Below are 17,206 nucleotides of genomic sequence, written 5' to 3'. Positions count from 1 at the left end.
CTACTTAGTTCACTTCTAATATCTAAAATATATATTTTTAATTATCCATTAAATTCCATGAGGAAGTTTGCTATTTCTTCTTCTTATAAGTCTTTCCTTTTGCATAAAATCACATGAGTTTATTTTAACCATCATTTTGCTTATATATGAGATCCTCAAGTTATTTGGAAAATATTAGGATGTGAACTTTGTTTTGTCCAGTTCTTTTTTTTTTTGCTTTTTATTTCTCACAGTTTCTATTCTTTTGTGTTTTCTTTTTATTGCTGACCCAGTATTGATACCTTTTGTTAAATAAAATCCTGTGTTTACATTAGGGTTCATTTTTTTGTATAGTTCTTTGAACTTTGGCAAATGTGTAATGTCATATACTCACCATTACAATATATACAGAATAGTTTCACTACCCTGAAAATCCTCTGTGTTCTACCTATGCACCCTTCCTTGTGCCTAGACCCCTGGAAACCACTGATCTTGAACTGTATTCAAAGTGTTTTATGCATTTATATACATAAATGTTGAATGGAGTCAGACATTCTTTGAGACATCACTTTTGGAAAGGAATTCACTTCAGACTGAATTCCCCATATATTCTCCTTCCAGTATAGATGAGACTTGTTTTTAAATACTTCTACAGAATAAAAATTCACAATCCAGAACATATACATCCTCACTGCATTATTGTATGTTTCAGGAAAGGATATTGCCAACAGTAAACACAAAAGTTGCTGCAGGGTGAAGGCTAAAATCAATCAAGCAAATGATGTTATCAGCCCACCTCCAAATTCCTCTCTTAGTGAAAGGTATGATGAAGTGACTATATTAAAATAAAGGAAACATTTTCCTATATATGATATTTTTTTTATAGAGATGAATCTAATCATCATTGTAATATCTTGCCTTAGAGCCTAGTAGAGGATCTTCTATTTTAAAATAATTTCCTTTTAGAAAAATCCTTGAATACAATAATTTTTACGTTAGAAACATTTACTCTGTTTTTCTTATAACATTTAATTCAGTGTTTTTCTGTGTATCTGTGGAATTTTTATGTAACAAAAATAAATGATGAAAAGCAATGCCTTTGAAATATCCAGTTTAAAATAATTTGTATACTCTGAATCTGTGCAGAGAGTTTGATTCACTTTATATAATTTTTAAATTCAAAATATACAATTCCTAGCACCTAAAATTTGTGACTACTTTATACATTACTTTCAATGGGGATTTTAAACATAACTTAGTGGTTACTTAATTCTTCATGAGATATTTCCTTTTTTAAAAAGTAATCTAAGAAATTACAAACTAGTATAATTCTAATTGATATGACTGGGATTCCTTTTTTAAAATAAGATTAGTATTTTGTGTTTTTTTGCTATTTTCATTCTCTTTGAATAACTGAGGGATTTGTTTTGTTTCCTTTTAGTCCTGTTGTTCTGCGATGTACACATGTAACACCACAAAGAGAAAAGTCGGGTATGATTAAAACAAGGCCTTTTATTTTTCATATACTATTAATTCTAATAAATATAAAACTTAGTAGTTTTGTCTCTTGTTTTATCCCCAGTGGTATGTGGAAGTTTATTTCATACACCAAAGCTCATAAAGGTAAATAGTTTATTTTTACTGTATAGTACTATGTAGTAATTGAGAATTTGCCAATGCTATTGTAATTTTGCCCTGAGTCTTACAGTTATGTACCTACTGACTCGCGTAGGCATTCAATAAGTGATACATGAAAAAAAATAAGTGAATAGAAAAATTCTCAAGCATCTGTTCACTTCTATGAAATAAACGATTTTCCTTATTTCAGGGTCAGACACCGAAACGTATTTCTGAAAGTTTAGGAGCTGAGGTGGATCCTGATATGTCTTGGTCAAGTTCTTTGGCCACACCACCAACACTTAGTTCTACTGTGCTCATAGGTAATACCCGTAAATGTATATTCTATAAGACAGTGTTGATAAATTGTCACCTATAATGCTGCTGTTAAAAAATTATATGAAAAGATAATTAGTAACCAGATTAGAGAATCTATCTTCATTAGGTATATTACTATTTCAGAATAATTTTATTCTATGTAGTGTTGATTGAGATAAATCTCAAGTGAATCAAATAGTATTTTGCCATGCTTAGTCACTCAGTTGTGTCCAACTCTTTGAAACGCCAGGGACTGTAGTCCACCGGACACCTTCATCCATGGGGATTCTCCAGGCAAGAATACTAGAGTGGTTTGCCATGTTCCCAACCCAGGAATCGAACCCAGGTCTCCTGCCTTGCAGGTGGATTCTTTTCCATCTGAGCTACCAGGGAAGCAAATAGTGTTTTAGAGGCATCAAATTAATTTATATACAAACCAGGATTTTTTTTACTTTAGCAAAACTATCATTACATTTTGATTCCTCTTTAGTTGGGCATTTAACTGTCTTCTTTTCTTGCTTAGATGAAATAATATAGGTTAAAGCATGTTGAAAAGTAAGAAGTATTTAATATGATATACCTTTCAACTGTATTATCTAAATATACTAAAATCTACAAGCTTTAGCTTTTAAATCATGATTTCACAACTTAATCTGATTCTCTAAGCCTTTGTGGACAGTATTATCTTCAAGTTAGAATCATCAAACTATAGTTTCTTACCAGCTTATCAGTGGTAGTAAGGAAATGTGAATATAACTTATCCACTGTGTTGACTGACCTCTCTAATTACTATACTTGGATTAATTCATTTTGCTTTAAATGTGTTATTTAACCCAACAATGCATGTTTCTTTTGAGGTCTAACTGAAAAATACAGAAGTTTTACATTAATTTTAGTGTATGATGTATAATACAGTATAGGTAAATTGAACTGTTTTTTTAATTTACAGTCCAAGATGAGGAAGCATCTGCAGCTGTGTTTCCTAGTGATACTACTACTGTAAGTAAATATTACAAAGTGATTAAATTGTTGTGGTTGCTTTGAATGCCTTGAGAAATTATTTATCTTGAATTTTTCATTCTTTAATTTATGATTTTATAAGCCTTTAGGAAAGTCTCTAAACCTGTTTCTATATGTGATTTTCTTTGACTTCCTATGAAAATCTACTGTCTCTCTGTTTAAGAATAAGTTGAATATACTATGTGCATAGTGAGAATTTCTATACTAGTGATTTTAAAATATAACTTTTGCAGATTTTGAAAACATATTTTTCTAACCATGATGAAAGTCTGAAAAATAATAAGTTTATTCCTCCTGGGCCAGACAGCGACAACAAAAATCAAACAGAAGCTGAAAGTCATGGTAAGCCCTTCTGTTTAATTGAATGACTGTTCTTAACTGACATCATTGAAATAATTGCTCATCTTTTCTTAAAGAGAAAAAACATTAATTCTCCTTTCTTTATTACTGAAGGTGTTGAGAATAGAAACTAACTTCATTTAGATTAAAATGTTTAAACGTCATGCTAGGATAATACTATTCAAAGATGCTATTGTGACCCCGACACAAAACCCATAACTCAAAACTTGGAGATGCACAATAAGACTTAGAATTAACAAAATGTTAAGACCTTATCTCTAATTAGAAAGTAAGCATGGTTGCAGATACACCAAAAGTTACTCAATCAGGTTATTGGAATGTTCCATATTCTTCAGTTCAGGTCAGTTTAGTCGCTCAGTTGTGTCCAACTCTTCGTGATGGCGTGGACTGCAGCATGACAGGCCTCCCTGTCCATCACCAACTCCTGGAGCTTACTCAGACTTATGTCCATCAAGTCTGTGATGCCATCCAGCCATCTCATCCTCTGTCGTACCTTCTCCTCCTGCCTTTAATCTTTCCCAGCATCAGGGTCTTTTCCAGTGAGTCAGTTCTTCGCATCAGGTGGCCAGAGGGTTGGAATTTCAGCTTCAACATCAATGAATATTCCAATGAATATTCAGGACTGATTTTCTTTAGGATTGACCAGTTTGATCTCCTTGCAGTCCAAGGGACTCTCAAGAGTCTTCTCCAACACCACAGTTCAACAGCATCAATTCTTCTGCGCTCAGCTTTCTTTATAGTCCAACTCTCACATCCATACATGACTAATGGAAAAATGATAGCTTTGACTAAATGGATTTTTGTCAGCCAAGTAATGTCTCTGCTTTTTAATATGCTGTCTAGGTTTGTCATAGCTTTTCTTCCAAGGAGTAAGCATCTTTTAATTTCATGGCTGCAGTCACCATCTGCAGTGATTTTGGAGCCCCCCAAAATAAAATCTGACACTGTTTCCACTGTTTCCCCATCTATGTCCCATGAAGTGATGGGACCGGATGCCATGATCTTCATTTTCTGAATGTTGAGCTTTAAGCCAACTTTTTCACTTTCCCCTTTCACTTTCATCAAGAGGCTCTTTAGTTCTTATCTTTCTGCCATAAGGATGGTGTCATCTGCATATCTGAGGTTATTTATATTTTTCTCAGCAATCTTGATTCCAGCTTATGCTTCATTCAGTCTGGCATTTTGCATGATGTACTCTGCATATAAGTTAAATAAGCAGAGTGGCAGTATACAGCCTTGATGTACTCCTTTCCCAATGTGAAGCCAATCCATTGTTCCATGTCCAGTTACTAACTGTTGCTTCTTGACCTGCATAGAGATTTCTCTGAGGCAGGTAAGGTGGTTTGGTATTCCCGTCTCTTTCAGAATTTTCCATAGTGTGTCGTGATCCACATAGTCAAAGACTTTGGCATAGTCAATAAAGCAGAAGTAGATGTTTTTCTGGAACTCTCTTGCTTTTTCCATGATCCAGTGGATGTTGGCAGTTTGTTCACTGGTTCCTCTGCCTTTTCTAAAACTAGCTTGAACATCTGGAAGTTCTCGGTTCATGAACTATTGAAGCCTGGCTTGGAGAATTTTGATTATTACTTTGCTAGCGTGTGAGATGAGTGCAATTGTGCGGTAGTTTGAACATTCTTTGGCATTGCCTTTCTTTGGGATTGGAATGAAAACTGGTCCATTCCAGTCCTGTGGCCACTGCTGAGTTATCCATATTTGCTTGCATATTGAGTGCAGCAATTAAACAGCATGATCTTTCAGGATTTGAAATAGCTCAGCTATAATTCCATTACCTCCACTAGCTGTGTTCATAGTGATGCTTCGTTAGAACCACTTGACTTCTCACTTCAAGATGTGTGGCTCTAGGTGAATGATCATACCATGGTGGTTATCTGGGTCATTAAGATCTTTTTTATATAGTTCTTCTGTGTTTTGTTGCCACCACCTCTTATTATCTTCTGTTTCTGTTAGGTCCATACCATTTCTGTCCTTTATTGTGCCCCCTTGGTATCTCTAGTTTTCTTGAAGAGATCTCTAGTCTTTCCCATTCTATTGTTTTCCTCTATTTCATTGCACTGATCACTGAGGAAGGCCTTCCTATCTCTCCTTGGTATTCTTTGGAACTCTGTATTCAAATCAGTTTATCTTTCCTTTTCTCATTTGCCTTTAGCTTCTCTTCTTTTCTCAGATTTGTAAGGCCTCCTCAGACAACCATTTTGCCTTCTTGCATTTCCTTTTCTTGGGGATGGTCTTGATCACTACATGTTCTTAGTATGTGTGTATAACTGTATAAATGTGTAGGATTGGGTATCGTGTGTGTGTGTGTTTGTATAAAATCAGATTTTACTGTTGGTTGTAGGGCCACAAAATTAATTAGGAACTTACAATTTGATAAATTTTAATATTAAATTGTGTTTATCTAGTAAAATTGAGTAAACTTTATTGTATAGACCTGCTAAAGAAAGGTTATTAGAGTTTGAGTGTGAATAAAAGGCTGTGAGTACACTGGAATCAGTCTTGACCAGAACAAGGCAAGGTTGGTGTCTCCCTACCCAAAACATAGCTAGCATTCAGGATAACTCTTCAAATGCTAAATTATGTGTTATTTAGTTTATACTATTTCTATGAAAAAGGTTTGAGGGTAATATAAATTATATGGTTGTGTTATAAAATGTTATTAGTAATACTTACATTATAAATTTTAACAGGATTGGAGAAAATATTAGAGGATTCATTTGGTAAAGTAAGTAGCTGCAAAGACCATTTTGAAAAGTCACTGCCAAACGTCCTAGAAGATGAAGTACATGAAACAGTTGCAGGTATCTCTGAAGAAGATAGTTTGCCAGTATGTGTTTCTAAATACAAAACAAAAAAGCTACAAAAAACGAAAACTGGCAAGACTAGGAAAAATATCTTCCATGAAACAAAAACAGATGATTGTGAAGAAGCTAAAAAGGAAATGACAGAAAGTAAACATTCATTTGTATGTGAAACAGAACCAAATGACAGTGATCCATTAGATTCAAATGTAATAAATCAAAAGCCCATTGGGAATGGAACTGACATAATCTCCAGGGAAGTTGTACCATCTTCAGTCTCTGAATGGTCTCAGCTCACGCTTTCGAGTCTAAATGGAACCCAGGTGGAGAAAACGTCTCTACTGCATATTTCTTGTGACCAAACTAATTCAGAAGAAGACTTCATAGGCACAGAGAAAGAGTGTACCAACTTCATTACTTTAGAAAATTCTTTGCCACATATTTCAAGCATATCAAAAATAGTGAAGATATTAAATAAGGAAACAGTGGTAAACAAGACAGATGAAGGGCGGTGTCTTGAATCTCATGAAGATCCCACTACTATGGGACAGCAAACACTAACTGACTCTTCTCCACTTCAGGGCATCAAAAAATCTACCTTCAGGATAAGAGAATCTCCTGAAAAGATACTTAGAGAAGATTTCTCAAATAATGTGACTGATACAAACTTGAAAGAAGAACCAGAAGACTCTAAAAGTGAATCAGAAATACAAACTATTTACTCACAGAAAGAGGATTTTCTATGTTCAAGTTCAGGGGATAATGAGAGCTGGCCAGCCACTACCAAACACACTTCAGAAGCTTTGAAGAGCACAGGTTTAATATCCACTTTGAAAAAGAAAACAAAAAAGTTTATTTATGTTATAAATGATAAAACAACTTACCAAGAACTGAAAATACAGAAAGACCAAGAATCAGAACTAACTAATTCTTCAGCCCAATTTGAAGCAAAGCCTTTGGAGGCACCACATACATTTACAAATGTTGATTCAGGTACCTCTTTGTGTGTATGTAAATAGTATATATAGTTTTATGGATGGTGATAAATTTCTAATTTGAACACGTGTATCTTTCTTTAACCTTATTTAAAAACATACTGCTTACTTTCATTCTATAATTTTTTTGGTCTGTCTTCTGTCATTTTTTAAAAAATCTATATATTCCATATCAGACATTGTTGTTTAGGCCTTTGATTACCAGTGTTCAGAATCATTCCATTCAAACTTGTTGGATCAATTTGCATGGTGTATATATATATATACACATATATATGTATATATATAAAATCATAATAACTGTTGAGACAGCATGTGATTGATAAGCACCAAGAACTTGGCTACTTAATTCCTGCTTTAATTTTCAGTATTTGTTATATGCAAGTTGGACAGTTCTATTAATATGTTGTGCTATTTAATATGTATTTTCTCTAAAGCATGTAAAGAATAGAAAAAAATAATTGTTAGCTAAGTTGAATGTAAGGCAGTCATAAAATAGTGACATTTTTGTTGTTGTTACACAGTTTTCTTAAATAGTTAGAGGTTGCTTAGAGTTATTACTAAATCTTGGTGTCAGGAGTGTGCATAGTAAAAGCCATTTTTTATTTGAGCAAAAGTTTATTTATCAGTAGCTCTTATGTGTGTTCAATCTCTGGGTCAAGAAGATCCCCTGGAGAAAGAAAATTCCATGGACAGGGTAATCTGGTGGCTATAGTCCATTAAGTTGCAAAGAATCAGACATGACTTAACACATACATACTGTATATTAAAAGGTGATTTTATCTCCCTCTGAGAATCTGAGAATATTTGAGTGGGTGTTAGTATTTTAATGAACAATGGGCTTGGTGGAACTGGAGTACAGAACTGCTTGAGATTTAGGTTAATTTCCAGAGGAAAATGTATATATCAGAGATAAAACCAATAAAACAGTGGTTAGTGAATAAATAAAATGAGACTAATAATTTTGACTTGTTAATAGATTTCCTTCTCCAGGGGATCTTCCCAACCCTGCCCGGGTTCGATTCCTGCACTGCAGGCAGACGCTTTACTGTCTGAGCCACCAGGGAAGCCAGAAAGTCAATAAAATTAACTAAATATTTGCATATATAATTGAGATTAAGTAATATTTCAGGCCCTTCATGTGTAGCACCTGTTTTTAAAGTTCATTTTTTGGTTTTCTTCAATGTGAAAGACTGAACCAAAGGAAATGGTTACTTTTTTAGTTGCTTTTCATTACCTTGATTTTCTAACTCCTATTACATCAATATTAGCAAAGAATTCTTTTCTAATGTTATTTTCTAACAAAAACACTATGAATTTTACTTATGGTAGCTAGCTACATACTAATTTTAATTGACTTGATAAATATTATTAAAAAATACTAGGTCCTCTGTATCTTTAGTTGGGAAATGTAATAACTTCAAAATAGAGAATATTTAGAATTCTTTCCTTTAAACTTGACATTCACTTCTTGCTTTTCATGTAATTCTTGTTTCAGACACTGTCTTTTTAGACACTATCTTTAAAATATTTAGTGAATGTGATTGATGATACTTGAATTTTATCTTGTCACTTTGTGTCTTCATGCTTAGGTTCACTGCATTCTTCTGTCCAAAAAAACTGTTCACAGAATGATTCTGAAGAACCATCTTTGTCTTTAACCAGCTCTTTTGGGACAGTTCTGAGAAAATGTTTTAATAATGAAAGCAGTTCTTCTAATAATCAAAAAATATCTCAGGATCTTTATTGTAAAGAAACAAACATTAATAAAGAAAAATGGCAGTCATTTATAACCACAGAAACTGATTATGTGTCATGCTTGCAGGACAAGCATTGTGAAGATAATCCAAAAAGCCAAGGTGTTTCAGATATAAAGGAAAAAGTCTTGCCTGTAGTATGTCGCCCTGAATTGCCACATTCAGAGGAATGTAGTGATACTGTCTTCCAATTCCAGGAGAGTTTTTTACATGACCATGAGAATACCACCATTTTAACTCCTAGCTCCAAGGATCTTCTGTCAAATCCAGTTGTGATTTCTAGAGGAAAACAATCATATAAAATGTCAGAGAAAATAAAATCTAAGAATTGTGAAGCAGGTTTTGAATTAACTAAATATATTTCCATGGAAAAGAATCAAGAAACATGTGTTTTAAATGAAAATTCTAAGAAACCTGAGATGTTGTCACCTGAAAAATATATAACAGGAGCATCACCTTCTGTGAAAGTACAATGCTACCAAAATATGAATCTCACAGTCATCCATAAAGACCAGGAAGAAACTACTTTAATTTCAAAAAGAACTGTCAACCCAAACTCTGAAGAACTTTTCCCAGACAATGAAAATAATTATATCTTTCAAACAACTAGTGAAAGGAATATTCCTATTTTAGGAAACATTAAGGAAATTCATGAGGCAGACCTCAGTTGTTTAAAAGAACCTGTTCTTAAGAACTCTGTCATAGTAACAAGTACAGATATGGATGGCGGACAAGCAGCCAAAGTGTCCATTACAAAAGATTCCGTCTCATCAAATATAGTCCATGATCTTATAGAGAAGAATAGAAATAGTATAAAGCAACAACCAAAGATGACTTTAGGTCAAGATTCAAAGCCAGATGTGTCCCTAGATACAGATACGAGATCCAACAGAAATAACTTTTGCGGGGACAAATGGGCAGGACTCTCAGATTTGACTTCAGGTCACAGTTTTGGAAATGGCTTCAGAACAGCTTCTAATAAAGAAATAAAACTCTCTGAACACAACATCAAGAAAAGCAAAACGCTCTTCAAGGATATTGAAGAACATTATCCTGCTAGCTTAGCTTGGGTTGAAAGTGTAAAATCATTAGAAAATCAAAAGAAAGAAGGCCAACCTCATGATCATGATTCACAGTCAATTGATACAGTGTGTGGGTATGTGCAGAATGGTGCAGTTGTTTCTGATGGTGAAAACAGTCACACGACTCCTCCAGTTTTATCTTTAAAGCAAGACTTCAATTCAAACCATAATTTAACACCCAGCCAGAAGGCAGAAATTACAGAACTTTCTACAATATTGGAAGAATCAGGAAGTCAGTTTGAATTTACACAGTTCAGAAAACCAAGCCACAGATTACAGAGTAATCCATTTGAAATGCCTGAAACCCAGATGCCTGTCTCGAATACCACTTCTGAGGAGCAGAAAGATGTTGATCTTCATCTCACAGCCAGTGTCCCATCTCTCAGTCATGTAGATAACAGCAAGAAATGTGGTTTAGTTGGACATGAGCAAAAGTTGATCTGCTTGTCAACAACCAAGTGTAACAAAAGTGTTTCTGGTTCTTTAACAGATAAAAGTGAAGAAGAGTTTAAGGGCTTTTATTCAGCTCGTGGCACAAAATTGAATTTTTCTAATGAAGCATTGCAGAAAGCCATGAAGCTGTTCAGTGACATTGAGAAAGTTAGTGAGGAAACTCCTGCAGAAGTAGATCCAGGAAGTTTCTCTTCAGATCAGTGTAATGATTCTGATGTTTCTATGTTTAAGGTAGAAAATTATAGCAATGATAAAAATTTAAGTGAGGAAAATAATAAATGCCAACTGATACTACAAAGTAACTTTGAAATGACCACCAGCATTTTTGTCAAAGAAAATACTGAAGATTTCAAGAGAAATACTGAAAACAAAGATAACAAATGTACTGATTTTGTTTGTAATTTAGGAGAATCTGATGGCTGTGCTTCAAGTAAAAATGATACAGTTTATGTTCATAAAGACGAAAGTGGCTTACCATATACTGATCAGTACAACATACATCTGAAATTATCTCATCACTTAATGAAGGAGGAAAACATTCCAATTAAAGAAGGTTTGTCAGATTTAACTTGTTTGGAAGTTATGAAAGCTGAAGAAACATTTAATAAGTCAGATAAAAAGGAGCCAATTGCTAATAAGATGAGGCAAAATATAAAAGATTTTGGTGTTTTTGATTTGTCCTTTTGGACTGCAAGTAGGAAAAACATAAGGGTTTCTAAGGAGTCTTTAAATAAAGTTGTAAATTTCTTTGATGAAAAATGTACAGAAAAAGAATTTAATCATTTTTCAGATTCCTCAAATTCTGAATTACTTTCTGGCATACATATCAACAAAATAGACATTTCAAGTCATGAGGAAACCAGTATGTTCAAAAACAAAATGTTGAAAGAAAGCAGCCCAGCTGGTATTGAAAATCAAATACTGACACTCCAGCAAAGAGAAAAATGTGAACTCAAAAAGATCAGAGAACCAACCATGTTGGGTTTCCATACAGCTAGTGGGAAAAAAGTAAAAATTGCCAAAGAATCTTTGGACAAAGTGAAAAATCTTTTTGACGAAACAAAGCAAGACAATAGTGAAGTGACTGGTTTTATCCATCAAGAGGCAAAGATGCTAAAGAACAAAGAGGTTTGTAAAGAAGGGCTTGACTTAGCATGTGAGATAGTTAAAGTAACTGCCCCACAGCATGAAGAGATGCAGAATTCTCTAGAGGAGAAAAAGCTTGTTTCTGAGGAGACTGCCATGCCACCCAGGTTCTTAAGTGATCATTTACACAGACAAACTGAAAATCTCCACACATCACATAGTATCTCTCTGAAAGTTAAAGTACATGAAAATATGGAAGAAGAAACTGCAAAAAGTCCTTTATCTTGTTACACAAACCATTCCACTTTTTCAGCCATTGATAACTCAGCTTTAGCGTTTTACACAGGACATGGTAGAAAAATTTCTGTGAGTCAGGCTTCACTACTTGAAGCCCAGAAATGGCTTAGAGAAGGAGAATTGAATGATCAACCAGAAAAAACAAATTCCTCCGAAATTATATGTTTAAAGGAATATACTGGGGATTATGTACGAAATCCTTCTTGTGGAAACAGTTCAAACAGTATCATAACTGAAAATGACAAAAGCCTCTCTCAAAAGCAAGATTCAACTTCCTTAAACAACAACATGCCTAACAGCTATTCATATCATTCTGATTTTTGTCATTCCAGTGAGGGATTTAATAAATCAGAGTATCTCTCAAAAAATAAAATTGATAATTCTGGCATTGAGCCAGTAGTAAAGAATGTCAAAGATAGGAAAAACACTAGTTTTTCTGAAGTAATACCTACCATAAGAGAAACAAACATAAACCCACAAGCTTTAGACAAAGATAGTTGTGTTCTGAAACTTATGACTAAGTTTTCACCATGCAAAAATAAAAAGACAGCTGTTGAAGTGGCCTTATCTAATTCAAATAATTTTGAGACTGAACCACCTGCATACAGTACAGCAAGTGATCAAATAGCCTTTGTTTCAGGTGAAACAGTCAGAGAGAGGTTTACAGACAACTGCAGGAACATATATATTAAGCAAAACACTGAGACTAAATCAGGCACTGACCAAACGAAAACTGTGACAGATTCTCATAAGGCATTGGGTGACTCAGAGGATGTTATTTTCCCTAACTCTCCAGATAATGAAGAACATAATATGCATTCACATGATGTTTCTCCTGACATTCAAAGTGAACCGATTTTACAGCATGACCAAAGTATTTCTGGATTGGAGAAACTTTCTGAGATACCACTTCGTCATGTTGATTTGAAAACTTCTGATAAATGTAAATTTAACATGGGAAACCATCCCAGGTCTGTCTCTTCTATGAATGCTTGTGGGATTTTTAACACAGCAAGTGGAAAATCTGTCCAAGTGTCAGATTCTGCATTACAAAAAGCAAGACAGGTATTTTCTAAGTCAGAAGACAGTGCCAAGCAACTCTTTTCCACAGTGTCGTTTGAAAGTAATGAGCATTCAGACATATTCACAAGAAAAGACAATACTATGGCACATAACCCCCCAAATTTACTATCATCTGCTTTCTCTGGATTTAGTACAGCAAGTGGAAAACACGTTCCAGTTTCTGAGAGTGCCTTATGCAAAGTTAAGGGAATGTTTGAAGAATTCAGTTTAATCGAAACTGAATATAGTCTCCAGCATTCACCTACCTCTAGGCAAGATATATCAAAGATACTTCCTGTCTCTTGTACTGATAAAAGAACCCCAGAACACTCTCTAAGCTCCAAAATGGAAAAAGCCTACAATAAAGAATTTAAATTATCAAACAACTATAACACTGAAAGTGGTTCTTCAGAAAATAATCACTCTATTAAAGTTTCGTCGTATCTCTCTGAATTTAAGCAAGACCAACAACAGTCAGTATTAGGAACCAGAGTATCACACATTGACAACATTCATCTTACGGGGAAAAAACAAACTTTGCCTAAAAATATAAAAAAGGAAATTGGGAAAACTGAAACTTTTCCTGATCTTGTGAAAACAAATACAGAAACTTGTTCTACTGACTCCAAAGACCCAGAGAACTATTTTGAAACAGAAGCAGTGGAGATTGCCAAAGCTTTTATGGAAGATGGTGAGCTGACAGATTGTGAATTTCCAAGTCATGCGAAACACTCTCCTTTAACATGCCACAGAAATGAGGAAACAGTTTTGTCAAATTCAAGAATAGAAAAAAGAAAAGGAGGTGCACTTATCACAGTTGGTAAGTGTCTGTTTTTGCCTTTTGGTCTCCCAGTCGCTTTCTAAATTAAGTCCTTAAAATTCTGGTACAATGCTGCTGCTGCTAAGTCGCTTCAGTCGTGTCTGACTCTGTGCGACCCCGTAGACAGCAGCCCACCAGGCTCCCCTGTCCCTGGGAGTCTCAAGCAAGAATACTGGAGTGGGTTGCAATTTCCTTCTCCAATGCATGAACGTGAAAAGTGAAAGTGAAGTCACTCAGTTGTGTCCGACTTTTTGCGACCCGATGGACTGCAGCCTACCAGGCTCCTCTGTCCATGGGATTTTCCAGACGAGTACTGGAGTGGGTTGCCATTGCCTTCTCCCTCTGGTATGCTAGCTTGTAACAATCAGGAAATTATACACTAAGTACATTTTTCAGACTTGTGTGTGTAGTTTGGTTTCATTCTTGATATCGCTGAGTCTGTGTACCAGGAAGTCATTGGCTGAGTCATGTTTATATACATACACATAGAGATGGGGAGAGAGAACAGAGTTTCAGACTCTGGCTATTAAGAACTTTAAAAGCTGGTTTCTGACTATAGATGTTGGTTAGCTTGCCTTTTTTTTTTTTTTCCCCACCTAGCAAGTATTCTAAGATAAGTTTGTTTTTAGTAAATAGTATTCTAATCTTAATGCCATTTGGACTACGTTCTGACTTCTCTTTTAAATAGAGTATATCTAACAACTCAGTTCAATTATGAGGTTAATTGGATGTTTGATTTTTTTTTTCTGTTAGTATCTTTGACTAGGAGTAATCTTAAATAATTTAATCTGTTGATTAGTTACAATTAAAGTAAATGGCAAAAGTAACTCCAATTTTTAAGTGAATGATCTGAAGCACGTCAATCCTGTTTAAAAACTCTAGATTTACAGAGTAGTTGAGTTTTCACAAGTCTTCTTGTCTAGGCCCTTCACATTATAGAGAAAGACACTGAAGATGGTCAGTTCATTCTTATACTTGGTACATTTTTGCCCTTAAGTCATCCTGGTGGATACAGACTTCCTTAATCAAGTATTATCCATGCCACATTCTATACCAAGTTCATGTTACAGGCAGAGTAGTAAGTTTACAATACTTAACCGTATTGTTGCTCTTCTCTAGTGCAAAATTCTGAGATGCAGATGCTAAAGATATTCATAATTCTTTTATAGAAAATAATGTCTTTATTTATAGGATCCTGTTTTGTTCATGTGTGCACTAAAGTAGGTTGGCCTTATGCCTAGGAATAACAACCTCAGGTTTCTACTAAATGTTCTCAATAGCATCATTGTTTCATTTCCCTCACTATTGTTAGATATAATCAGCTTCCGGAGAGGGGCATGGCAATCCACTCCAGTATTCTTGCCTGGAGAATCCCCATGGACAGAGAAGCCTAGCGGGGTACAGTCCATGGGGTTGCAAAGAGTCAGACACAACTGAGCGACTAGGCACAATCAGCTTCTGGTTACTTTATAGTACAGGTTCTTGTCAAACAGTTAAATCACTTTATAATCGAACATTTGATAAAGCCTTACAAGGACATTTTTACTTATTAAATCCTTCAAGTTCACTTCCTTTAATAAATCAAAAAACATCTAAAAACAAAGTATCAGGACTTCCTGGTGGTGTAGTGGCTAAGATTCCACGCTCTCAGTGCACGGGGCCTGGGTTCAATCCCTGGTGGGGGAGCTAGATCCCACATGCTTCAACTAAGACCCAAGACAGCCAAATAAACAAAATAAATATATATTTTTTTAAGGTATCTGTTAACACATTATCTCAGTATGGCATAGAAATTCATAACTTCAGTTATGGCTTAAGTTTATTCTAAGCCTTTGAAGAGTTTTTAAATAAGAAATACGTATTACTTTTGCCAGTACTATAATTTTGGTAATTTAAAATCTTTTCTCCTACCCACTGACTCTAGTTCAGGGACCTATATAATAAATTCCTTCTTGAGTGTAATGCAAAAAAAAAAAGTTTATTTGAAGAAATTTTTTGTTTGTCCTTATTGCCAGTATGCCTGGAGTTACAATAAGTGGCAGTTTATTAAAGAAAAAGATTATCTGTGATATCTGGTACTTCATCCCTGGACCCAATTAAAAAGTAGTATTTTAAATGGTCAAAAAATAATAGAAATTAAATTGACATTGAAAAATTAATTACAAAAATCACTTACAAAATAGAATGTTTGCTATTTAAATTATAATTATTTTGTATTTTTTTACTTAACACATTGTAAGAGCCAGTACTTTAATTTTAAAAAATAGACTATGGCTTTTGAAAAATAAAACTGAAGTTATTTGCTTTAAAAACATGTATGGGAATTTCTTTTTAGGAGAACCCCCAATCAAACGAAACTTGTTAAATGAATTTGACAGGATAATAGAAAATCAAGGAAAATCCTTAAAGGCTTCAAAAAGCACTCCAGATGGTAAAATATGCTTTTTAATGTGTATCTTTTCTCCTTCTCTAATTACTGTACTTAATATTCTTAAAGTTGTTTTTCTCATCTCTTTTGGGTATATGGATAATTGGGCAAGACTTTACAGTGTGGTTATTTAAAACTTCTCTCTTGCTTTATTTGTTATGTGAGCTTTTCCTTCATACTACCAGGTATAATGTGGAGGTTTTCCATAATTGAGAAATGTGAAATAATACTCAAATAAGGAGTTTTAAAATAAAAGGCTGGATTCTAAAATCCAGTTGATTTCATAATATTTACCTGAATCGATTATTTAATTGGAGATTGAAAAATAGTGACTTTTAAAACTCTGTTATTTTTTATACATTTATTAGCTGGGATTCTTCAGCAAGGAAGGGCTTTCCCTTAACTGGGGATTATCTATATAGTTCTTCCTAAAAAGGCAGGATAAATACTGAATTCTTTCTCTTCACTCACCAATTTTCAGAGTAAAGAGTAGTTGGTATAATAATCACTACTAAGGGCAGTAAAGGAATTTTTTTCTTTCTCTTTTAGATACAGTTGATTTCTTAGATTCTTATTTATAATATGGATATAAAGTTTAAAAGAACACATTATAAATAATGTATTTCTTTACAAAAGGTAACATTCTTTTTGATGCTCAAATCATTTCAAATTTGTAAATAGTGACCTCTTCAAGTATTTCTTAAGAATTTTTGTTTTTAATATGCTTTAATTAACCTTTGAACACTTTCTTGCTGTGTATTATCACAGAAAGATTTGTAGGAAGTCATTGTAATTCTTCACCCCAGTTCTAGAGTCCTTAGAATTTCCAGAGATCCTTTCAGTGATTAATGCTTTTTAAAAAAACAAGATTTGAGTGCTAACTACACTCAGAGCTGCTGGTGTTACTTTTTTTTTAATGCTGTATTCTTGGTTCTAATAACATTAACATATTTACTTATTTGCTTTATTATCCAGCCAAGATTCTCAAAGTTTTTGTTCTCAAAATCTCTTTATACTCTTGAAAATTATTGAGGAGCCTCAAGAGCATTTGATTATGTGGATTATTTCTATTTCTATTTATCATAGTCAACATTTAAAATTGAAAAATTTTAGTAT

At 34.0% G+C, this 17,206-nt stretch overlaps 1 protein-coding gene across 1 annotated transcript in view; it reads left to right on the top strand.

Moving 5' to 3' along the window:
* The window catches only part of BRCA2 (BRCA2 DNA repair associated), a 55,015-nt gene that overhangs the window by 7,161 nt on the left and 30,648 nt on the right, over window positions 1-17,206 (top strand). Inside the window, exons 4-12 of the mRNA XM_069601587.1 lie at window positions 692-800; window positions 1,421-1,470; window positions 1,562-1,602; window positions 1,808-1,919; window positions 2,864-2,913; window positions 3,168-3,276; window positions 6,000-7,103; window positions 8,698-13,662; window positions 15,998-16,093. Coding sequence (XP_069457688.1) covers window positions 692-800; window positions 1,421-1,470; window positions 1,562-1,602; window positions 1,808-1,919; window positions 2,864-2,913; window positions 3,168-3,276; window positions 6,000-7,103; window positions 8,698-13,662; window positions 15,998-16,093 — 6,636 coding nt within the window. The remainder of the gene's footprint in view (window positions 1-691; window positions 801-1,420; window positions 1,471-1,561; window positions 1,603-1,807; window positions 1,920-2,863; window positions 2,914-3,167; window positions 3,277-5,999; window positions 7,104-8,697; window positions 13,663-15,997; window positions 16,094-17,206) is intronic.

Source organism: Ovis canadensis, chromosome 10, assembly GCF_042477335.2.
Source record: "Ovis canadensis isolate MfBH-ARS-UI-01 breed Bighorn chromosome 10, ARS-UI_OviCan_v2, whole genome shotgun sequence".
Classification (NCBI taxonomy): domain Eukaryota; kingdom Metazoa; phylum Chordata; class Mammalia; order Artiodactyla; family Bovidae; genus Ovis; species Ovis canadensis.
Note: the sequence above shows the minus strand (reverse complement) of the source record. Positions and strands in the feature narration are given on the sequence as shown.